Consider the following 24,026-nt stretch of genomic DNA (forward strand, 5'->3'; position numbering starts at 1 on the left):
TTTAATTACATCTCAAATAACGTAGACCATAATATGCTACCCCGTGAGCGAAGTTTGCTCCCGATTAGGCCAGTAGTTTGCTCACAGGAATTTTTTAAATTCCCGCACATAAAAACGGAATTCTCTGTATTTGCCCGTAGTTGCTAAGTCGCCGCGACGCTTTGCTACCGGCGAGACGCCAGGCTGAGACTTCTCACGAAATGCTACCCCTGTCGTGTCATCCGCTCATCACGCGCGCAAAGCCCATCCGTTCTGCGACGTTTCACAGCTGGCGATCGCCCCTCAGAGCTCGACAGTTCGGCACTGCTTCTCGCCGCAATGCATCCTTGCATAGCCACCACACCATATGCCTCGTCAGGTGATTGCACAGACGAGCTGTCTAGTCAGAGACAACTCGAAAGCATCGCGGTGACCTCGAAGGTCGCTCACCTTTCCCACTTATAGGATTTAACAAACGACGAATGAATGCAACGAGCAGCAAATCGCAGCGCCGGCACCGCCATTTGAGCAATTTTCGCGCTTCACTAACCGCACGGACCGATGATTTCTCACTGCGAGCGAAGGATTTGCAACGGGAGAGCAGTTAGCGCCCCTATGCGGCTGTACGCTTAAGCCTTCACTATTAACGCTCTCAAGGGTTGCTTATTTCAGATGTGCTCTTATAACGCCATACCATTACATTGTGCAATCAAAACAAGACTTTTGTAAGCTTAGTTTTGTCTTGAAATAAATACCCATTAAAGTGCGGCTACCTAACGCCGTATAAATCAGCATTTCACTAACTCATTTGCATGATTCGGGTACCTTTCGCCGGTAGCGGCTAACAACCGCCCGCAATAACCTCGAGTAACCCCCAGAGAGCACAGTGTTGCTTGGATTTTTGCACTTCAGCCGAGCTGAATCCCTAGACTTCCCTAGTTCGGATCGTCCCCATGTGTCGGTGGCGCGGGGGCCGGGGCGGCCGCGGCAGAACGGTGGACCATGGGTGGACGGCGGCTGCATTTCGCATTCACGGTGCTCACGTGCTCCGCTTATCTGTGCGACCACGAGCGTCATGGAACAGCTTCACCACATACAGGTACGCATAATTGTCCGCTCTGTCCAATGCGGTATGCTTCTAATACTGCTAAGAATTTTCATTTGAAAGGAAAGCATCCTAACGTGTGTGGACCCTTTGTGAAAAATGCTGCAACGCCGTTTTCGTGTGACGTTTGTGGAAATGCAACTTTTACTAATCGGTCCCATTTGATGCAGGACTACCAGTGCCTGCACGGTTTTGTGCCGACGTACAGCACGCACCAGTTCAGCACGACTGAAGGTGAGCGCTACACGACGCATGTCAGCGCAGTCTGTGTCCCCTCTCGTTCTCCCTCCGCCCTGAAGCGCTGTTGGGAAATTATAAATACCAGCTCGCCCAGTCTGCAGTTGTTCAGCATAATTAGCTGTGCATGAAAGATTTTTGTCCTCTTTTGCGGCGCGTATTGTGTTAATTGCATCCAGTCCTTTGTGCCTTTTTCCCCATGCTTGCAGGATGTTGTGAAATCCCGCATGCTGGCTTTGAACGCATATGACAATGCCCCACTTCAGCCGCGTGGCATGTTTGCATTCTTACTTCTCACTCAACCTCTCATTATCTTGAATTGCCGACTATACCTGTGACCCCACGCACCTGTCAAACAGTAGCGTGCATGTTAAGCACTTAGTACTCGTTTACTGATTGCTAGTTATGTGTTTACTAGAGCAAAGTGGAATAAGCGGTAACAAACGAAACGAATTATGGAAACAGTACACTGCATTGTGTGTGACAAATAGGTACAGGATGCATGCACGCTTGTGCTTCCCACCTTTGAACTGCTCATCTACTGTCCCCTTGACTGTTTTGAACAGGAATCTGTTCAGTGCTTAAATGTGATAAAAAGAAACTATTTCCTGGTCTGCGCCCTTCAATGCACAAAAAAAAAAAGCCATGAAGTATTCATTATGTAGCTATAGCATGCACATGTGCAGTCCAGTAGCTAACTGACAATTGACACATAAGGAATGAACATTCTGAGTAAGAAATATCTTGCCGGGTGCATTTTTCATTTCTTCTGTCACATTAGTCATTTTTCAGACAGGCAGACAGATTGAGGTTGTAGTGCGATCCAGGTCATATATAGGGTTGACGAAAAGGTTTCGATGACCATCGCATCCCCCAAGTAGAATATACAGCAGCTTTTCTTCCGTGTCGTGCGTTTCTGCTGCAGCTGTCATCCTTAGTTTTCTAACTGAAGTATGTGAGCAGGTGTAACACAGAAATGAATGTGACAAAAATATAACATTGTGTGTACATTTGTTACAGCTGGCAAAATGAAATAATAAATCAGACTAATAGTGCCTTGCCTGCAAGAAGTGTGTTTGGTATGCTAAGTGTCAGTAAACAAAATATTAAAAACGGTGAAATGGTGAAGTGTAGAAGCATACCTTGGCATTCCTTTAAACGGCGTAGTAGATTGGGTTACTGCTGCTATGGGCTGCTTACAGAGATTTCAGTGCCCACTGAACATCACGCTCATTGAAATTTCAGGCGTGCATTTGTTGCATCCTTGTTCTTTTTTTGTGTGCATGCGTGTGTGCAAATATTTTTGTGGTAAGGTGCCTCCTGTGCTTTAAGTTTCAGAAGAATATGACTGAATGTTATAACATACCACTTGCTTGTTCTATGCATGTACCATATACACTTGACTAAGGGCCCTGCACTCGTCTATGGGCCACTATGCCCGGCTTGGGAGCCACTAATTACGGGGGGGGGATTTGCAAAAAGCAACTGCACTTCACGCATGTGTAGCCTTCCTTGTGTGGCACGCTACCCAAGGAGCTACCAGTAATGACAGCTGTCTGCTGCTATCATTGTTGTCATCTTCAAGCATGCATGTGCTCAGAGCCAATGGAAACGGCCGACCATGAAATGATGCCGACTGGACAGCTAAGTTGTCTGCTTGTAGATTTTAAATTCTTAGTGTGTGGCGTCTCCAGACATTGTTTTAAAATTACAGGAATTTGAAATGCAATGAATACAACAGAAATGACTTCATCTACTATGGTAGCAAGGATTTGGGCCCAAGCATCCGTGACAGCAGTATCGACGAAGCATAAAGGTGCCTGCGACTGGACAGCAGATATAGCATCAGGCTGTATAGACCTTTTTCAGTTTTAGCCTCGCTCCCAATGCGCCGAACACCGCCATATTGCTTTCCTCCTCTCTCACTGGTTCGGAAAGGTGGTGTCCGTGCGTTCTCTGCGGTTCTCCGTGTTTACTGTATGCGGTTGCTTAGCTGTAGTAGCTCGATTTGGGTGTATGTGCGATTAAAGCTGAAACTAGGTCTTCGGGAAACCACTGCACAGTCGTCTGCTGTTCGAACAACTACAGGAAGCGAAGGCAGCTTGAATCGGAGCAGTGTGAAGAACACAGAGAGCCTCAGCGGCAGTGCAGTTGCGGGCTGTTTCAGCTACACATACCTTACACGCGAGCACCTACTGCTGATGTCGCTACGGTATGTGTCGTCTATGACCCTTGCAAAATCAAAACATAAGCAATAATTTGGGTAAACGATGCAGCAGCAATTGCGGGTTATGTGAAACATTTCTGTTATAACTGCCGACACTGGTGACTGATTATTAACGGCACTGTAAACATAGCTACCTGACAGTACTTGAAAGCCATGATGCATTGCACAAATGCCACAGCTGTTTGCTTGCAGTAAATATCCGATAAACCAGCAGGACTTAAAAAACTGAAGGCCGCAGCTTTGACGTGTCTACCTTGCATCGTGACACATCATCGACCAAATACTATTTTCAACTGATGCCATAATGCAAAGTGCCGATTGTTTAAAAAAAAAATGTGCCTTTTAGGGACATGTAATCAGCAGGCACGCAGTGCCCACCCGAACACACGCACGCGCTTTCTCGCTCTATCGGCATTAATCAGCAGCCGCACCCGAGACGGACCAAGCAGATGTGCCCCTCAGAAACTGTCACAGCAGGTGCACCAGCTTCGAGTGTATAAATTACATCACGTTTGAAGGCCAGATGCCTCTCTACTACATCTTTTTCCGAGTTTAGCGAAATATCACACGGCGCGAAGCTCCAAATCCAATTTCCTCTGTTCCTCCAACACTTTGCTTCGACGCGCGACGCCGTCGGATGCACTGGCACTCCGAAGAGCGCTGCCACACACTCGCATGTTCACGCTAAGAGTGGACCACCCTACAGCTGCACACTTCACCAGTTATTTTACCGTTAGTACGAAGTAATCAAGAAATTTATGCAAAGCCAAAAGCTGCAACAGAACTCTGCGCTTATGCACTCCAGCGGTGCCTTCTCCATGTAGCACTGCAGAAAGTACTGTTTTTTAGGACAGTGCGGAGGGAAAATGTAGTGAAAGACGCGGTCGAACGCAGTTGCAACCTGTTCGTGTCACCGGCGCAATGCAGAGCAGACCGCTTGAGTGCTTGACAGCAACACTGCTGTTAGCTCGGAACGGAGCGGTTTTTCTTTTATAATTATAACTACTACATAGAAGCGCTCAGCAAGTTTCATGCTCACATTAATAAATGTCTCGATTATTGATACCAGAAAGCCGTTAAATGAATTGCGCACACTTGCGTAGAAGTGTGCCTCTAATGTCTATTTTCAGCACAACTTGCAGGGAAACATCCGCGTCGCCGCTCGCCGAAGCATGGGCCATTTTGTTCACAGTTGCTCAGTGCATACAGTGCAATACTTTGCAGGTCAAAAATCGTGCAAAAATCAACACTGGGATAAGGCTGAACAGCGCGGCGAGTACTCGCTGCGTGTATTGCAGCGGCGGCCACCCAAGCCAACATGGCGAAGAAATCGGCCAGACGCAAGACGGCGCTGCTGTCGAAAGATGGCCACGTGCACCTGAAAAAGGTCTATAGTACAGTAAAGTAGTTTTCCCGTAATATGGTTGGGAGATTGAACAATAAGTGTCGCTTTCGTGTAAGGGCTGCACCTTGCCAAAATTGCGAAATAAAAATGCAGACTTTACTATAGTAGAGTTTATGCAGCATTTCTTTATTCGTTGTTTCTGAGGTTTTATTTTTTAATGCAAGAGTATTAAAAGCCTGACTGGGGAAAAAAAAAATGTCAGTCGTAAGATTCGCCACTTGGCTAGAGGGAAGCAAGGTCACTTGTGGTAAAGGCACCAGCGGCATCTAACGCTATTCAATTGCTAACACACGTGGTAATCGGGTGTTCCTGCAATTTTTTTTTTTGTATGCATCTGTGGTTTGCCTTTCTTAGTGCAGTTTGTGTGGTTGCCTGAAGCAAACCACATCTTGAAATGTTGGCATGCCAAAACCTTAAATGGGGCACATGCATTCTGAGGCATGTATCCTTGGCAGAGTTTGTTTCGGTATGCATTCTCACGTATTATATTCTCTGTTTACAGGTTTCAGCGTGAACATCATTGCGTTTCTGGTCCATCTACATTAGAGCACTGCACGGGCCTCAATCTGGGGCCCGAGACCTGAAGCCCGAGCCCGGCCCAGGCCCGCGGCTTCAAGCCCGGGCCCGGCCCAGGCCCGCTAAATTATCGCTCTAGCGAGCCCGACCCGGCTCGGAATCCCGGAGTGAGACCCAGCCCGGGCCCGGCCCAGCCCGTTTCACAGTAACGCTTGAGGTACACCGCTCACTCTGAGCAAGTAGACTGCTACTAGACCGATAAGGAACTGGCCGTCAAAGGTTCTGAAACCACAGTTTGGCTTGCAGAAAGTTGGTTCTTTTTAACCCAGAAGGAAGTGATTAAGAGTAGTGCTCACCAGGCCCTCTTTTGGACAGTGATCTCGTGTAGGTGCGCAAAGATAAACTCGGAAGTTCCGAAAGCGAAATAAAAAGGGCTGCATACGCGCGTAATAGACTTTGCATTCCCCCATGATTTTAATCAGTTATATTTTTCCGCCTGGAAGAATAAACATTAAAGCTACCTAGCAAGCAGTGGGATGACATTTTTTTAGTGAACGCGATCTCACAGGTTGAAATCATAGCCGAACTGGTCGCCTTTCAGCAGAAACGAAAAGTTAAATGACCTGAGTATTTCATGGTGTGTGTTTGGAAGACTATAAGCGTCTTAAACTTTGGGATGACGAATGGTCAATGGCCAATTAAGACCGGTTGATTTTTACTCTTACTGGTGGAGCAGAAGATAACGTGCGAACGACGTGATAATTTACAGGGCAAAACCCTTGCCATCACAACCAGGCTGAAGAAGCGAGGAGGGATAGATGTGCTTATTCGATGAGATTTACAAACTCTCGCGAGCTTTCGTGGCTATTTCATTTACGAGACGTTCCGGTCAGCTCATCAAAAAGAAAACCAAACGCGCTTTAGTTTGTGAATTTTCTCACATGAGAAAAATATAGCTATAAAATTAAGGCTATGTTTTTGGGGCTTAAGGGCCCAAGGGGAGTCAGGCTGTGAGAGATACCGAAGCAAAGGGCTCCGGACCATTTCGACCACCTGGGTTTCCTCAACGAGAAATGATACTACAAAGTACATGGCTGTCATGCTTGCCGCCTAAACAGAAATGCGGCCGCCGAGGATTGAAGCAAACCCTGGTTCCCCGGCTCAGTAATCAAGCGCCTTGACCACTAAGCCACCACGGCGTAGAAATAAGGAAATAAATAAGTCAATGAATAAAGTTTAGTTTTTTTCTCAGCGCGTACTATAACCCATAGCTCATTCGTGTCGCTGCTCCAATGTCGCAGTTGTGTACTTGACTCTGCAATAGTGAATGAATAGTCGGACACCAGCTGTTTCTGTACGGACCCAAGGCCCACTCGCGTCCGCAACTTTAAGCCCGAGCCCGGCCCAGGCCCGCAACTTCAGGCCCGGCAAAAGAGATCGTGTCCCGGCCGGGCCCGGGCTTTCGGGCCGGCCCGAGCCCGTGCAGTGCACTAATCTACATTTTGCCTGCCCGCAGTTTTATCACAACGCTTGGATATTGCACCGTTGCTCTTGAGGAAACCTGCAAACTGCCTGCATTTTAGCACTAGAATTCTTTGCTCATGTTTATGCTAGTGTTCTAGCGCATATTTACTTTTTAAAATTGTGCATGATCCTGAACTGCCTTGTGATGGCATGTGCACCGCTTGGGGAGCAGCGTTTTTTCTTTCCCCATCCAGCATGCTCCTTCCTTTGATATCAGTTTTGCAGACATGCCATGATCTACAATGTGAACTTCTGCATGTTTTTTAATTTTTTTTCTCTTGTTCCTATCTCTTGATTCCTTATGCATACTCTGAGAAGGTTGCTGGTCAGCACCGGTCAGTGATGCTAACTAAAATACAGTTAGAGGGCCCGCCGTAATGGCTCTGGCTGCTGACTGCAAGGTGGTGCAGTCAAATCCTGGCCACAGTTCGATAAAGGTGTAAAAACTCCTGTGTGTTGTGAGATGTCAGTGCATGTCAAGGAACACGTACATTCAGTCTAAATTAATCCACAGCCCTCCACTAGGGCGTTCCTTGTTGCCACTGTGCAACTTTCGGGCATGAAACCCTGCGTGCCATACCACAGCAGTATGGCTGAGGGTCCAGTTATGTCAGAACGTTGATGTTTGTTTTGAAAATATTTAAAATTGGTTACTAGCTCTATGAGTGCAGCTGTGCACAATACCAGTGATGGCCAGTGTGCCATGCCTCTTGTTACCATGGCACTGGGCTGAAGCTACTAATATAAAAACATTTCAGCGCAGACACATCCAGCTGACAGTTTAGGACTATGGTTCTTGCATGCGATGCCTTGAAGGTGCACTAAACAGGATTTCTTGTTGTCTCAGTGTACATGCTGCGAACATTCTAACAAATGCCCTGGATCCCACATTTTTTTTTTAAGTCACCATGGAGAGTAGGAGGAGTCAGCCAACATGGTTGGTATGGTAAAAAGCGTGTGGAGTGGCTTTCAGCCAATTGTGTTTCAGCTCCGCTGTGCCGTTGGCTGAGTAATATGCATGCAGAGTAATCTTGGAAAATGTGTGGGCTGCTGTTTGGACTACGTACAGCTGTAACAGACGGCCGGGCACATCACTACTGTAGCTGCAGATGAGGAAACATTGTCAAATTGCTTCGGATTTACTTCAGTGATATATTCTCTGAACAACAAATATGTACCAGTTTTATCAGATTACTACTCACACAATGTCCAAAAACAGTAGTGAAAATTACTTTGGGTATCTTAACAGATGATAGTATTTTCATTGGCCATCGCAGATTGACGAGGTCGAGTCTCTCAAAACCAAATATAGTCCATGCGTATTTTACTTCCGCGGGCTTAATTTGTGGCTATGTTCTCTGCATTTGAAAATATTCATTCAAAGAAAACATAATACCTTTATGCTCGTGTTGGTTTTTTAAAATCAATGTAGGCATTTGCTCGTCTGCTGGAAGCTGCTCGCGACTTTGCTGTAGCTCATTTGAGCATGTGCACATGCTGCTGAATAAAGAATTTTCAGATATTTTGTGTTTTGATGAATGAGCTCCAACATGAGATTCCTCACATGCACAGCACTGTTTGCGAGCACCTTGAACACAGAATGTTTCCAAAGAAGGGGCCATGCAGAGCACACACTAGAGGGTTTGATGTTGGTCTCGTATCGAGGTCGTTATTGCTTTTGTGGGTGCAGAGAGGAAGTTACGTGATATAGAGCTCGGCACCTCATCATGTTTGAACAAGACGAGAAATTCTTTGTCACAAACTTTATTTCAATGAAGGCATAGTCGACACATTGCTCGGAGAATGAGATGCTGGCTGTTTGCTTTCACAAGGAACGAAAAGGAAGTGAACACTAGCGTAGGCAATTTCAATGGAGCTGCAGTGCAAAAGTGCCCGTGTGTTGTGGAAGTGAATCGGATATCTGCAGGGCGTGCGTCCAATGTAACCACAGTTCCACAATGCAGGTTCTTTTAGCTTGTGTGCAGTTTTGGGATCAAGCAGACTTCCAGTGAAACTTGGTCAGGCGAAGTACATGTGGCCAAAGCCCAGCCCTCCCGCAGCCTGTGCTGCCTCTAGGGCACACTCTAGGGTGTAGTGAAAAGTGCCTCTTTGCAACAAACTTATGTTAGCTGCATGTACCGGGTGTTTCAGTGAACATTTTCAAAATTTTATTTTTGAGGGAAAACTATGGCTTTTGTGGCATAGTATTATCAGTATTGACGGACATCAGAAAATGGGTGAATCATCTTAACTAGTAGAGCTATTTACCTAGTAGCAATTAGCGATTTGTAGTCGGTCGTTAGTAATAGCCATATATTTTTAGAATTTAGAAAACAATTACCCTCGGCACTGTGGCTCGACAAAATTTGGCTTTTTTTCGACTAGTTACGTACACTAGAGGGGTTGCTTTGCCTGCATGCTTTTGAAAGCACATGTATTAGGTTTTTTCGCGATGCAGCCAAATTTTGTCGAGCCACAGCGGCGAGGGTAATCGCATTTTCGAAATTCTTAAAACTTGTGTGGCGATTACAGAGCAGGCTTCAATAACTGCAACTAACTGTCTAACTCTACTAGTAATTATTAAATATTAGTTAATGAGCTTGCTAATTAAGAAATTTAAGAGGTTTTCTGGCGTCCATCAACACTAGCCGCCGTGGTGGCTCAGCGGTTATGGTGCTCGGCTGCTGCCCCGAAAGATGTGGGTTTGATCCCGGCCGCGGCGGTCGAATTTCGATGGAGGCGAAATTCTACAGGCCCGTGTACTGTGCGATGTCAGTGCATGTTAAAGAACCCCAGGTGGTCGAAATTTACGGAGCCCTTCACTACGGCATCGCTCATAGCCTGAGTCGCTTTGGGACGTTAAACTCCATAAACCAAACCAAACCACCAACACTAGTAATACTATGCCAAAAAAGCTATATTTTCACCCCAAAAAGCCTATTTTTGAAAATTCTTGAAAGTGTTCGCTGAAACACCCAGTATATTTGTATGCACACAGCTGGAAAAACCATCAGGTTAAGCAAAATATCACCTTGACAAAATTACTTCGCCTCGCTGTTGCATGCTGAGAAACCACAAAGCCCGAATTCCTGTATATTGCCGAAACTAAAGTTTAGCCTGCTCACAAAGCTGCGTGAGCAAAGAAACTGTCGTGCCTCTGCGCACAACCTTGAGGCTTTGTTTGCCTGCAGAACTTGAAAAGCACACCTTAAGTCCGGCTTGCCCACAAAACTCTGCACAAAGACACAATTCTAGCCCAGCCCAAAATCCAGATAGCTTGCACAACCTTCATGAGCAAGCTGTCCTGTTGAAAGCAAGATTCAGGTTTTTTGGCTCGCCTCCTGGTGAGGAATTGTAATAATGCTTGCAACCTGTTCAATCAGCTGGGTGCCTAATCCCTAATGACTGCAGGAAACAAGACGACCTTTTTCGCACTGACACTTGGCAGCATCTCTGCAAACTATTTACAATGTTCATTTGAGCCAGCAGGCCAGTGTGAAGTGTGCAGCACAAAACCAATGTGTTTTACCCTGAGATTACACCTTGGCACACGCATAGAATGACACTGATGATAAAGCAAATTTGGCCTGTATGGACGGGCCAATCCCTGACCGTCGTCCTGCTCCTCCATGAACATCCGAGAGAGTGCGGCCAAGACAGCTGTGACAGGAAATCATCTTTTTAAGTGAACACAAGAAGCAACTACAACACGAGAGTCACAGAAGCTTGCAAGAATGCCAATGACGATGGTGACTTCTTTGTCTGTCCCAAAGTTCTCAAAATGAGTATTTGATTATTCAAGTTAAGTTAGGCATTGACCTAAGCGCACACATTGTGTTGGATGCTAAATGTCCAATGCATCTTATTCCACCTGTCCTTGCAGAGATGCTTTCTGCATTAGGAAAAGTAACTGTTGGTCAAATGTGCAGGGAAACCCCCAAGGTGGGGTAGATTTGTAATAAGGGAGGAGTTACTCATTTGCATCCACCCAAGGGCAGGCATACGGCTACAAAGGAAGGCTACACAGCTTTCTCAGAAACTTCGTAGTTAAAAGAAAAATTCATCCTGGTCCGGGGTTCAAACCCGGGACCACCGCTTCACTGGAGCAGTCACTCTACCAACTGAGCTAACCGAGAAGGTTAGCATATGCCAAGGCTCTTAACTGGGCTAGTTGGTTGCTATAATTCGACATAATGGCTAGCACACACGGAAGGAATCCTGTCACTAACGTCACTAGACAGGACACTAGCGTTTGTCCTGTCTGGATTCCTTCTGTGTGCGTCTCCCTTGTGCACTACCCTTTATGTCGAAGTTAGCATATGGTAGCGCAAGAGCGAATTGATCAATAACTTGAAATGGGAACATTGTTGATCAAACACTTGACCAGCGATGACCCCTAAACATTTCACCAACACGAGTTATTGATCAATTTGCTCTCGTCTTGGTTAGCTCGGTTAATAGAGTAACTGCTCTGATGAAGCAGGGGCCCCGGGTTCGAACCCCGGACCAGGATGAATTTTTCTTTACCTACAAAGTTTCTGAGGAAGCTGTACAGCTTTCCTCTGTAGCCGTATGCCTGCACTTGGGCGGATGCGAATGAGTAATTACTCCCTTTTTAGGAAAGTAACTCCTTTCTAGGAAAGTAACTGTGATTCATACTGAAAAAATTGCGCAGAAACAACGAGGACAAAGCAAAGACACGACAAGGACGAGCGCTATCATAGGATAGCGCTCGTCTTTGCTTTGTCCTCGTTTTTTCTGCGCAATTTTTTCAGTATGCATATCAACCAACTTTGCAACTGGAATATTAACTTATAAAAACTGGGTTGTGATGCTGCTGTTGGGCTGTTGCACTGGGCTGAGTGAAAGGGCGAGACACCGCATGGTGTGTGTGCTGATCGCAGCCATATGGAACCGCCACTGAACTGTAACAGCAGCCAGAACATGACACTCTTTGGTGACATTTATTCATAGTTTCATGTCAGTGTCCTCATATGCAGTTCAAAAATCTGCTCAACTAAGTATCTGCCCTAAGCAGGCAATGACACTCGGCAAACAGCGCTACACTAGCAGACGACATATGGCGATATGATGAAACCCACCAGTTTGCTTGGGGGCAGCGGGACAATGCTGCAAAAAGCACCACTGCACTACCTAATTCAAAGGTACAAGGGTACAACCGTCTCACCACGCTCCCCGCTTTCAGTATTTTCATTTTCTCCTTCCACCGAGTATGACTCCTACTCAATAGCCAGCTAGCTGTGGCACGGATTTGGTTAAAACTGAATTTAGTACAAATTTATTAGTATTTTTTTTTCACACAGAAAAATCTAAACCTCAGTCAGAGTCCGTGCGTCAATTCAGGATGCCGAACTCATACACCGTACTGCAGCATACCATACCAAGTATGCTGCCACCTAGAACTCGAAGAAACTGAAAATTTTGGAAATTAATGTCCCAAAGTGACACATCGGCTATTAAAAAACAAACTATATCAATGTGGATCTGCGTGGCCTTAAAGACATTTCCAGTGCCCACATGGGCTGAGGCCATTGCAATGACCTCGTTATCTTGGAAAGAAACTAGAGCAACTGTTATGTTCATCTAGGGTGGGTTTAATGTGAACTGAAACCAAACGCTATAATAGCAATGCTTCTTTACGTAGGAAGCCTCGGCGTAGCTACCACAGCCTACCTTTCTCACTTTTGTTTCTATTTTCACTGCTCAACCTACCATGCGGTTTCCACAAATAGTGCCACCAGCCAAACTCTCAAACCTTTTTCTGCTAAGGAAAAAATTTCACCAAATGAAGTAGCCATACATGTGGCATCCGACGTGTTCGCTTCGACACAGTTACTGTGTGCTGCACTACGACAGATCTGCCAAGTCCCCAGTGGAGACATACACTATTTATGCTTGCTTCCTTCCAATGATTTCAACAGCAAGGCCATCACAGTTGGAGCAGACAACGATAACTGTTTTCCTTTGGCTTTTTTGGCTTTCCTTTCGAAGATTGCTATCAAGCAATGCACTTTGTCAGCTGTATTATTCAGTTATTAATGCTTCGTTCCAAATGCACAAGCAGCAAGCACTGGTGTCTGCCAGCAAAGGTTTGACTTTTGAGGAACTAGTTCCTGTTCTTTGGGCCCCTTTCTGCATTTGAATCTGTACATCGAAAAGCTCCAATTTTGAAGAAACAACTCATGCTTAAACAGGTATGGCAGGGATTCTGGCAGCACTTTACACATTTCCGTGCACAGATATTAAAGAAACAAAACAAAAACCAACAATAGGAAAAAACACTTCGTAGCGCAATCTTTGCGCTTTTCAAAAGCGCAAGCTCTGCTCCCTGAAAGTAATGCGACAAAAGTGCACAAGTCGTCGACGCAGGACCCTCCTTCCAGCTCACAGTGGCAATCAATGTCACAGGGAGCAAAGTACAAGTGCCGATACAAGTTTTCGGGACACGCAAATTACAACAAAATTTATTTTCTGAACAGTTTCAGCATGCATCCACGAACTGACGGATGAACTACGTGTTTTCCTTCGCGAACAACACGATGCACTTCTTAATGCCAGGCTGGGCCTCTACGTAGAGCGAAAATTCAGGCTTTTTTGTGATTTCGGCATTCCGAAAACTTTCGTGGGCACATACACGTACTTTTCTTTCCACTTGGGTGTAACTTATGCCCCATCGAAGTCGCCTACGGCACTGGGACCGTGGCATGTGACGAGCATTGGCCACAGACGCACTCGCCTTACCATGATTTACTGAGAAAGAAAACAGCTACAAGCATGTCAGGAGACCATGCTATGCTGTGAAAGAAAAGTGGTAGTCAAATTCCGATTCAACGTCAGGAGTCTCCATGCAGACAGATCCGCCAGCTATTTTCGGCAGAAGCTGGCGCTGCCCTAGTAAACTGCATCGCTATCCTCCTCCTGTCATTCTTGCTCTGGACGTAGTGAAAAGGTAATCTAACGTTTTCACTGCGAAAAAAGAAACTGTCTGCTGCTGCTGCTGCAAAAAAAAAGGCAACAGCGAGGCGCGATCGCTGTTCCGACCAAAACGTACTTATCTTTCCAGCCGCAAAAAGAAATGCGTTCACAGGCGTGCAGGGCGCCTTATCTTGCATTAACTACAGTCGATACTCGTCTCAGGTAAGAAGCTAGTTCGAATAAATTAAGAAATAATGCAGACAGCCACTTACGCTCCAAAGAGTGAGACGTCCATCTTGGAAACGGTGTTTATAAAAGCGTTTTCTTATAAAGTAAACAGATGGCGCCAGAGTGCAAACGCATTTTGTTACAAAACCGACAGGTGGCGCCACAGGGCATCATACTGATTTTTAGTGATATTATGATATGCCAACGTTTTGAATTTGTTCTCAAAAAAGCGCGAATTTTTCTCGGAACGTTTAAAAGCGTAAACTCCCCATACGTGCTCGCCGCGTCCGAACGGGTATGAAAGGTTGTAAAGTGCATTCCATGTCGTACATAGCATAAAAATACATGTCAACATAAATTTGATTTTCAGCATCATGCATCATTTCTGGCTTCCCACAAGGTATAATTGGCAAAATTAAGCTAGTATCTGGACTACACCAGGTCCTGTCTTGGCCGTATGACCATCCAACCAGGTTTAATAAAAATGTCTTACTGAATGATGCAGCCATGTATTGCAAAATTAGGATCCCGCAGCACTGCAGCAGTGCAAAATTGCATTCTTCATAAAGTTCCTGTTACTCAGTGCAGCCATTCATTGCACTTTACAGCTGCAGGCTGAAGTGCAATGCACAGACGAGTAAAAATAATGGTAACCATTAACAACGAACAGTGCTGTATAAGCAGCATTGTACTGCAGTCACTTTTAACACATTTCTGGAAGTATGCACTAGTTTCAGTCGCAAGTTGCACAGCAATGCGCCTTTGGTAATGTATTTAACAGCGGCGTCTCTCATAGCCTCAGTCGCTTTGGGACGTTAAACCCCATAAACCAAACCGTATTTAACAGCAGCGCCCATGTTAACTTTTCACATTTTTACAAGTAAGTAATGCCTTTCACAACAGCTTTAAGGAACACAAAGCAGCCTTTGTCTGTAGCTGCTCACAGCTAGCACACCACTGCAGTGGCTGATCACTGAGGAGTCTACAAAGTATCTCAAAATCAGAACTGTTTATTTTCCAACTCCATGTAGCCCGGTTCCCCAGCAGCTGACAGCAGTCAGTAGCTCAGGGGCACCAGGAGGATTGCACGAAAATCGGAACAAAACACTGCCAGGACCTTGCACATGTGGTGAATGGATATCATTACAAATGGTAAGACCACAGCACAGAGCAGAGGAGTGAAAAAAACTGCAACAAAGCATGTAACTAGCAGTAAACTAAAATGAAAGGTACCTGGCAATAGTACTGGGAGATGTGTAGTGATGGAAAAGTCAGCAAGGACCACGGCTTCAAAACACAAAACCATAAAACAGATGCTTGGGCAAGTTGGTAACTCATTTTCACCGGAACAGCGCGCACTAAGACACGGACAAGAAGGGAGACACGACACACACGAGCGCTGACAAAACCATAGTCATGATTTCTTCACCACTACACACACTGACATTTTCCACATCTCTACCTTTCAAATTCATTAAAGCACAAAAATCTAGGGCCTTTGGGCACAATGAACATGTCATTTTGATGCTGAATTATCATACACAATAAAAGATGATGATGATAGTGAATTTTTATGGTGCAAGGGCATCTGCGGCCAAAGAGCGCCATGGCGCAAGGTATTTTTCATTTGCTCAAGGTGGGGTCAAAGACCAATTCCCAAGAATTTCACCCTGATTAAGCCGAGCACTGGGCCAGGGGATGCTTGAACCCATTGTATCACCGGTGGGCACCCGGCGGCAATGGGGATGGAACCCCACATCTCCTGCATGCGAGGCGGGTGCTCAGACCACTAGGCTGCCTCTGCGGTACAATAAAAGAATCATCACTATGTAAATGCAGCACAAGCAGTGCAGTTACAGACATGGAAGCAAATGCATGTAAGATGTGCATGGGTGTAATCCCCATGTGGCATAGGTCGAGACCCTGAAAAAGTGACCAGTTTCTCGGTGTCGTTGATTCAGCTACTTTCAAAAGGCATACTTGCCAACGGCACAGGTAAAAGCGTACTAAGTGCATGCCAATTCTGATTCGGGTGCCAACATCACAGACCCAGCAAACCAAAAACCTCTCTGAGACATCTAGCTAGACGTCTCTGAGAGGTTTTTGGTTGCTGGGAGATGTCGTAGAGAGATTTTGTTTTGAAACCGGAAGGCCTCAAGACAGCTGAAGAACTCAAGGGGAGAACAGAGGGAACAGAGGAAATTTGCTCTACGCATGTAGAGCAAATTTCCTCTGTTCCCTCTGTTTTTGGCATGCCAAGACAACGTGGTGTATTCAGTCCCGTTGACGTGTGGTGGTTCATACATCAGCCAAACTGGCCGGTGTCTAAATGAAAGACTTAAAGAGCATGCAAACAATGTTAAGAACGCGGCCCGCCACATAGGTATTCACTGTCGTGACTGTTTGTGTTACCCAGAATTCAAAAACAGCCAAGTAGTTACCAAACACAAGGATAAGCTTACACGAGAGATTATTGAGGCATCTGAGATCATGAAGCTGGGTGCAAATTGTATCAGCACACCTTCCGTTGCCATCTCGGTGAAAGAGCACAACTTCCTGGTTTCAAATGATCGATGTACACGCGATACAGCTGCATGCGCAAAGTGACTGGGATTGATACTTTCTGCTGCTCTCTGTTTCTTTGTTTTTTCTAAGGTGCAAAAGAGTATATATATGCTGTTAGCATCCGGAATAAACATTTGTTGTCAGTTCAGCGCTGTGTTTGTCCTCTTCTTCCCTTGGCCTTGTGCCGTAGCGCTGCTTCACTAGATATGTCAGACCAACTCGCCCACCAGTTCATGTTGTTCACTTACAAGGTTCAGGTTAGGATTCAATGAACTGTTAACAGTTCAAAGAGCTGTTCTAACACTTCACTGAAGCAGTTCAAAGAACTGTTAGAACCCAAATCTGAATCCTTCACATCCTCCACGGTGGTGTCCCTTGGCCCAACATAAAATAAAAAACGGTGCTTGAAACCGGGCTGCAGCTTCCTCAGTCCTGCCACGATGCTCAGAACCAAAGAGGGCGGCCACTCCCCGGCTCTAAACAAAAGCCAGTGCTTGTATGCCGCAAACACGGCACACATGGTACCAATCCACAGCAAGCATCTCCAGGTTTGGCTCTCGCTGAGCTGTCAGGAAGAGGTGCTAGAAAAATAGGCATAATTTTGATCAGGCAGGTTGTACAGGCCATTACCATTCAACACCAGTACCTTTACATATATTTTGAACGAGCTATGTAATTTTTTAAGGAAAGAGGCATACAGAAAAATGGCAAGGTTTTTCAGGCCACTGGCACGCACCTGTCATGCATCAGTAGCCAGAGACAAAGCAGGTGCAGTTTCATCACATGCAGATGAAAAGAGGAAGTTCATTGAAAGAAATATTCCAAATAGTAACTGCATGGGAGCAAAACTAGAGGGCACAATCTTTCACCCATACAATGGCTTATAAAGACTGCTGATGTATACAGCTGCAGACATAAGACTGCGAACAGAATTGAAAAGAACACCAAGGTCAAAGTGAAGTATGCCTATATCGACTGATTACTGTGTTCTAATAACAAAACAGCAACTTTGACTGAATAGAGCTTTCATAAGCTGGAAATGGCACTGGCTGCCAACAACAGTCTCCGCCGCGACTATTTTACGCCACAAACTGCTTCACAGACTGCGTCAACTAGTATTGAGAAAGTGCAGTTTTGGGGCATCCCACATCATTTGTATTCGACCAACCTCACACCACCGAGTTTGCTTGTTGTTTGTCCTGCTTTAAGAGAGAGAGAGAGAGGGAAAGGCAGGGATGTTAACCAGAAAGGATTCCGGTTGGCTACCCTGCACAGGGGAAGGGAATGAGGGGAATTAAAGAGGAAAGAGAGAAGTAACGGGAAATAATCACAGTCTGTCAATCAAGGCAGTCGCTCTCAAAAAGCGAAAGAGTGCCTTGTAAGCCTTGAGGGCAGCTGACTGTTGTGGCCACGGACCGAGGATCTTGGCCTCTGTGAAAGGGCAGTCCTGCTTTAAAATGTATGAGGTAATGTATGAGGTGGAACGTAATGAGGTCCCACAACAACAAAGTTCACTCAGGAATGCATGAACTGCGCTAACCGATTTGAAATAATAATTTTTCCTCAGAATATATAGGCACTTGCCAAGAACTGGCAAAAAAAAAACTTAAAAGAGGGCTGTGTTGAGTACTAGCAATGTAATTATTTTAGTACCATGATTAAACCTTCTGTACAAGAAATTTAAAATTCCAGCTCCAGCTTACCACTGAATGCACCTCATATCTGCGTGCACAAAGGAAGTGAAAGTCAGAGGTGCTCCTGGAAATGAAGGTTACGTACGCAATACTGCCGAGAAGAAGCAGAGGTATGTAAAAATGATGACATGTATGGAGACTAGAATCGAGTGGCTATCAGATGGTTGAACAACACTGCAAAAGTCATGCAAGCTGTGAGCTTCATTGCTGTCTGCTGGTAGTACACTGCATTGGTAGATCTGCAACACTGCTTTGAGAACAGTGTGAACCATCCTAGGCTATACATAGCTTGGTCATGATGTCACGTCATTGATATCACTGCTATGGCGGCCATGTTTACGAACCACTTGGCTGCCACGCATGCTTCAAGATGTGGATAAACAGATGCGTTTTGTGCTGCAACCAACTCCTTTGCTCTCTGTGCGTGGAAATGTCTTCTCTTCTGAATGCGCAGTCCTTTCACTAGGGCTAAAAATGGCAACTGATCGTGTCAGTGCACGTTCAATACGAGGAAAAGGTTCGACAGTGCAAGAAAATTGGCCCCTCATGACTGGAAGCAGAGAAGAGCGCAGGCGTTAGCCTGTTTGCGGACACTGAATACACACTTTGTCAGCTACTTTGCGACCGTCGATTGAAAGTACACAAATCACTGTAATCGCACAATTCCTATGTTAGTGCATAGGTGAGAGCTCATCAGCAATGCAAGCTCAAGGAATGCGAAGTTCTACTTTAGAGGTCAGTGGAAAACTTTCTTTACTCTTAGGCTATTTGAGCTGGGTTAGCTCATCTCGAGGTGTTAATATTGCACTGCCAGTAAATGCTAGTTTCTTTTTTGCTGCAAAAAATAGACAGTTCACAAAAACATGTATTTCTGCTGTCAGCTGTGGGCGGGATGAAAAAAGATCAGCGCATGGCTAGGGTGCCTCGATATTGTTGCGGGAAAGAATATATTGTTATTTACACAAGCGAAGGGAGCAGCTCCGAGCGGCACCGAGAACACTGCCAGAACTTCGTTGTCGTCTTCGTCTGCTTCCACTAGTTCAATCGCTCATTGTCGTCATCTACCTGCTTTGATATGGAACGATGCATCAAGGCACCCTACGCAAGGCTAAATCAGCGTCCCTGCTACGTTGGCCTTCGCATGCTGTTTTTGCATGGGCCTCAGCTTGCCTCTTCTCACTGTGTATTGTCTCACTGTGTGCTGGCACTATGCGAAATTTTCATGCTTGGCACAAAGCATGAAGCGATGGGGCCCAGTCAAGCTTTGTCTCCTAGAGCTACTTGAGTGGTCACCATTTCAACAAAAAACATCCGGTTAACCACTGGCGCTTTCCTTGCTTCACCATTGTCACATACTCGACAGTTGAAGTTGCAAATTTACCTGTTATGAAGAATGCACCCCATACTTGATGGTAGCGGTTTTTGTGGTCAAAGTTGGCTCGTTAAATGCGCACCACACGCAAGCTCTATTGCTCTGTTCAGTGCGCCTTCGTTCGCTCACACAGCGAGAAAATTTCTGTTCGTCGGGTGTTTCCTACCACAGCTACTGCTGCGCTTGGACTGCCGATATATAGCGTGCTGCCGTGCTGAAATGATGTGGAATGCATACTGCAGGAGCTAGTGGTATAAGCATATCCTAGAATTTCTTTCAGTGACATCAGTGCAAGCTATGAATAAGTAGTACAGGACATTTCTGGAATGTAAAACACGCTTACATCAAAGTTGAGAATTGTGGCACCTAGCCTGGAAAGGCGCCGCACCAGAAGCCTGTTCAGGTGAGGGCGGTCAGCCTCCTTCTCGCCCCAGTTCGTCCCCTCGGGGCACTATCTTGTAGACGAAAATGTGGCTTGCGTACTGCTTCACTTCTGCCACAATCTCCTGCATAGAAAATATTGGATCATGAGCAGTGAACAACAATGCTTTGTTTTTGCAAGACCATTTTTACATCAGGAATGCAGAAGAATGCAAAGTGCAAGCACGTGTTTTCCACATCTGCCTCTTCAGCACTTCCAGCATCGATGACATGCACAGCTCCCAGCTTTATTTGAAAGTTCTATACAGAACGAGACCTACAGTTTCAAAGACAACTACGACACTAAGCTGCACTTTCACAGCATTGCGAAAACAAGCTCCCGCATTGAGGGTCACCAAACAACACAAGCATACATGAAAAATGAACTGCTCCGGAAGGAGAAAGGTTAGCCCCATCTGCACACTGTAGCAACTAGTAAACCAAGTACAATCGCGGACAAAATGTGTACTTTGTTTTAAGCAATTTTATCCTCTGTCGCCGATTTCGAACAGCAAAGCAGCATATGACCTTAAACACAAAACAGATCCCACACACCAGTGCTTCACTTCCAGACTATAAAACGCGGCGCACCATGACGAACATCAGTAAAAGTGGCTTACCTCGAGGCGTGCAACGATCGTTGACACTGTATCGCTATTTCGAACGAACAAATCGTTCCCGCCCACGTAAACACAAATGAAATCTAATTGAGGCCGAAGGTGAATTCCCCGGACAAGATCTGGCAGCGTCTCCGTTGTGGCTCCACCGAAGCTAAAGGTGACGACGTTCACCGTATTCTGCAGCGGGATTCGGACTCTCTCGAGAAACTTCACCTGGTTGTCGCCAACGACAACTCCGCGCACGCTGCCCGGCATGTTGATCTTCGCGCTGCGCTGACGACAAAGGCAAAAGTGGAAAAAGGGCAAAAGAAAAATCCTGGTGACAGGTTAGACCCAACTAGGGACATCTGTGTCTTCTTTTAGGTACTTTCAAAACACATGCAGTTCAATGCAACAGGGAAACCTAGGGACAACCTCACATTCCTATTGCCGGCGGATTTTAGTCTCGTGCCCTTTCGCCGGGCGAAATGATGGCGGCGAATTTCAGCCATTTTTTGCAATGGCGGCACAACGTAAACGTGATGAAACGTCATTCTGACATCACTCCAAAATGTGTGCCTATGACGTGCTTTACGTGATATTGTTCCAACCAATCAGATTCTAGGATGTTGCCATTTCCGGTGTGCAGCTATTTTCTCCAAATTGGCAAGTCGAGCGCAAGTGCTCTCGCGGCGGACTACTTGTAGCTTCTTTTCCCTTCACAATCACATATATGTACCAGCCGGCCACCAAGAATAGCGCTACGAAAATGCATTTTCAATGCCACGTCAAATTGACGTCACCGCAAAAAGTGCTAGTGTAACCGACCCTGATTGGCACGCCCATTGACGGCGATTGACACTTCTGACAGCCAATCAGAGAGGCAATATGGCGCCGACAGGCGAATGTGAATATCGAGAATCGGGCCCATGGTTATAAGCTTCGGGCATGGCTTCGGGAGAGCTGTTTGCTCGTAACGGCGAATCAAAGACAGCCTCTTCGTCTTAACACGTTGCTCAAAGTCGCTGAACTGATCCAGAACCAACTTTGCGTATCATTTCTAAGCTTTACCTGAGACTTTGTACCCAGGCCCATTTTCTTTAGCAACTGCGCTTCTGTGCACATGACACGCACCTTCCGAACGAGCACGGGATGGACAACGAAAAACCAGGAACGAAGGAAGCCAGCGACAGAGGAACCTGGCTGCGCTATGCGCAGAAGACATCGCATTTTTTCCGAAGGACCCGAGAGACCAAGAGCAGAAGCTTCTCTGCACTTGTGGCGAGGCGACGAGCAATATGTGCTTTCGTTTTGACCGAGTGTGTTTTGTTTTGAAATGTGCGGTGATGGTAGTGATGGTGTGAGGTGTGGAGTGACCCCTTTCGACCTAGTGGCTCCTGCAGAGCAGCTCTATCCGCCTGACAAGCGCAACAAATTCATCGACGTACATCTTGGCGCAGGATCAAAACACTTCGCCAGGCACGGGAAGGAAGTGAAAACGAAAGCAGCATGTGTCTGGAGCGCTTTGCAGAGAGGCATGTGAGAAGGTGGTGCTGTGCCCGTGGTCAGGAACGGAATTTTCGGAGGGACGCCGACGACTCTTGTAGGGTATCCAGGGGTACCCGTACATTGGTATACGTGAGGCGGTGGCGAAGGCCGGCTTTGTGTAGGATGCGTCACCTGATAGGAACCTAGCTCTTTTGCCAGAATGTCGACACAGTGGGCACAACATACATGGCCGGTGCCATTTTCCCAGCATTCTCCTGGGCGCCTCGCAGCCCTGTGGTGCTAACAACCTGACAGCAGTTCAGGCATAGAAGCAGGTACTACAGGTAGATGCGGCAGAACGGTAGAAAGCAGCCAAAAAATGTGGTTGGCTAAGTGTCGGCAACACCGAAGTTAATGACTGCCTAAGGAGGAAATATCAGACAATTGCAAAGGCGATCATCTGTTTGCCAGCTGCTGCGGTGGCTCGGTGGTTATGGTGCATGGCTGCTGTGCCGAAAGACACAAGTTCGATCCCGGCCTCAGCTGTCACATTTCGATGGCAGCGAAATTCTAGAGCTCCGTGTACAGTGCGATGTCAGTGCACGTTAAAGAACCCCGGGTGGTCGAAATTATCCGGAGCCCTTCACTACAGCGTTCCTCATAGCCGGAGTCGCTTTGAGACGTTAAACCCAATAAAACCTTAAGCCAGCTGTTTGCCGAGTCATGCACTGTGGGCTATAGTGTTCGGTATCCCACCGCACCGACCAGCTCTCGGCACTGTGCACCTTTTATGGTGCATTGGAGGGAACTGTCATGCAATGTCATTGATCATGCTTAAAACAATGCCAAGGATAAGACAGGAAAGGACAGACACCATAAGCACTGTCTTCTTTTTAGGAACAGACACCATGAGCACTGTTTCTTCATTGTCCCGTCCTCCAGGCTATTTCAAGGTTGACTGCACGCCAACAACAACTGTTCACTACACTTGTGTAATGTCATGGAATGCTAAGCTGTCACTTGCCTGTGAAGCCAGTCTCATTGTTGGCAGCACTCAAATTCATGGTTCATCAAATTGTATTGGAAGCTCTGTGTGGATTAAGCAGATAAAGTATATGCATGGCCAAGGCGGAGGCAACAAAGCATTGGCTCGATCAGTGGTGATGCCATGGAGTGCTGTACCAGTTTTGAATGTTTGAAAGAATGCAAAGACACAGTATTGGGACAGTTTTCGTCTTGTTTTGTTGGTCCTTGGGACATTTCCTTTTTTTTTTTTGGCTCCACCTAGCCCTTCGTGCTGCGGTGACCTGGTGGGAATGATTGGACAGCTACAGCAGTGATACCGACGAACTTTCTACTAAAAAGTGCTCATGCTAATGAGAGTGTTTCCTTGTTGGGTTGTTGAGTTACAAATTACATTCACATATTGGAGAGCTTATGTTTGGCATATTCATTTTTATGACCATATATTTGTTGTTAGAACAGCCAGAGTTGCTGTGGGACGTTAAAACCACCATAAACCATAATAAACCACTTTTTTTGGGTGTTAGCTGGCTTTTTCCTTCATATCGGAGGGACCTTTACATGGCCAGTGGTCATTGCTTCGATATCTTTTTTGTGCAATGCCCCAACATTGTGTACGCTGCATTTTGGTTGTGCATAATGTCCGTTTGGTGTTGATACATTATAGAAGCTTATTAGAGAGCCTAGTCTTTTTCTTGTCCCTTTCAG

At 46.0% G+C, this 24,026-nt stretch overlaps 2 protein-coding genes and 1 long non-coding RNA gene across 5 annotated transcripts; 1 reads left to right on the forward strand and 2 right to left on the reverse strand.

Annotated features, from left to right (window-relative positions):
- The first annotated feature begins 797 nt into the window (after positions 1-797).
- Positions 798-8,515, forward strand: LOC149346678 (uncharacterized). 2 transcript variants are annotated; one of them, XM_089586623.1, is made up of 4 exons: positions 798-1,078; positions 1,255-1,318; positions 4,773-4,935; positions 5,456-8,515. In XM_089586623.1, exons 1-4 carry the CDS (start codon positions 933-935, stop codon positions 5,497-5,499), a joined length of 417 nt encoding a protein of 138 aa, XP_089442749.1. In that variant the 5' UTR covers positions 798-932; the 3' UTR covers positions 5,500-8,515. The 2 variants fall into 2 exon arrangements, with proteins under 2 accessions (XP_089442749.1, XP_089442750.1); XM_089586624.1 differs by lacking the exon at positions 4,773-4,935 and having other exon boundaries at positions 806-1,078.
- Positions 8,516-8,741: 226 nt separating this feature from the next.
- LOC149346679 (uncharacterized) lies at positions 8,742-14,231 on the reverse strand. The gene is made up of 2 exons (XR_016292466.1): positions 14,202-14,231; positions 8,742-10,653 (listed from the first exon to the last, which is right to left on the reverse strand). It is a non-coding gene; the product is annotated as an uncharacterized LOC149346679 (long non-coding RNA).
- A 2,483-nt stretch (positions 14,232-16,714) lies between these two features.
- On the reverse strand, positions 16,715-21,270 carry LOC149346680 (uncharacterized). 2 transcript variants are annotated; one of them, XR_016292453.1, is made up of 3 exons: positions 20,829-21,270; positions 20,132-20,294; positions 16,715-17,303 (listed from the first exon to the last, which is right to left on the reverse strand). XR_016292453.1 is itself a non-coding variant. In XM_089586627.1 (2 exons), exons 1-2 carry the CDS (start codon positions 21,081-21,083, stop codon positions 20,202-20,204), a joined length of 348 nt encoding a protein of 115 aa, XP_089442753.1. In that variant the 5' UTR covers positions 21,084-21,270; the 3' UTR covers positions 16,715-20,201. The 2 variants fall into 2 exon arrangements, 1 of the variants encoding a protein (XP_089442753.1); XM_089586627.1 differs by having other exon boundaries at positions 16,715-20,294.
- Positions 21,271-24,026: the final 2,756 nt, after the last annotated feature.

This window comes from Amblyomma mixtum, chromosome 4 (assembly GCF_055824585.1).
Source record: "Amblyomma mixtum isolate Tamu chromosome 4, ASM5582458v1, whole genome shotgun sequence".
Lineage (NCBI taxonomy): Eukaryota > Metazoa > Arthropoda > Arachnida > Ixodida > Ixodidae > Amblyomma > Amblyomma mixtum.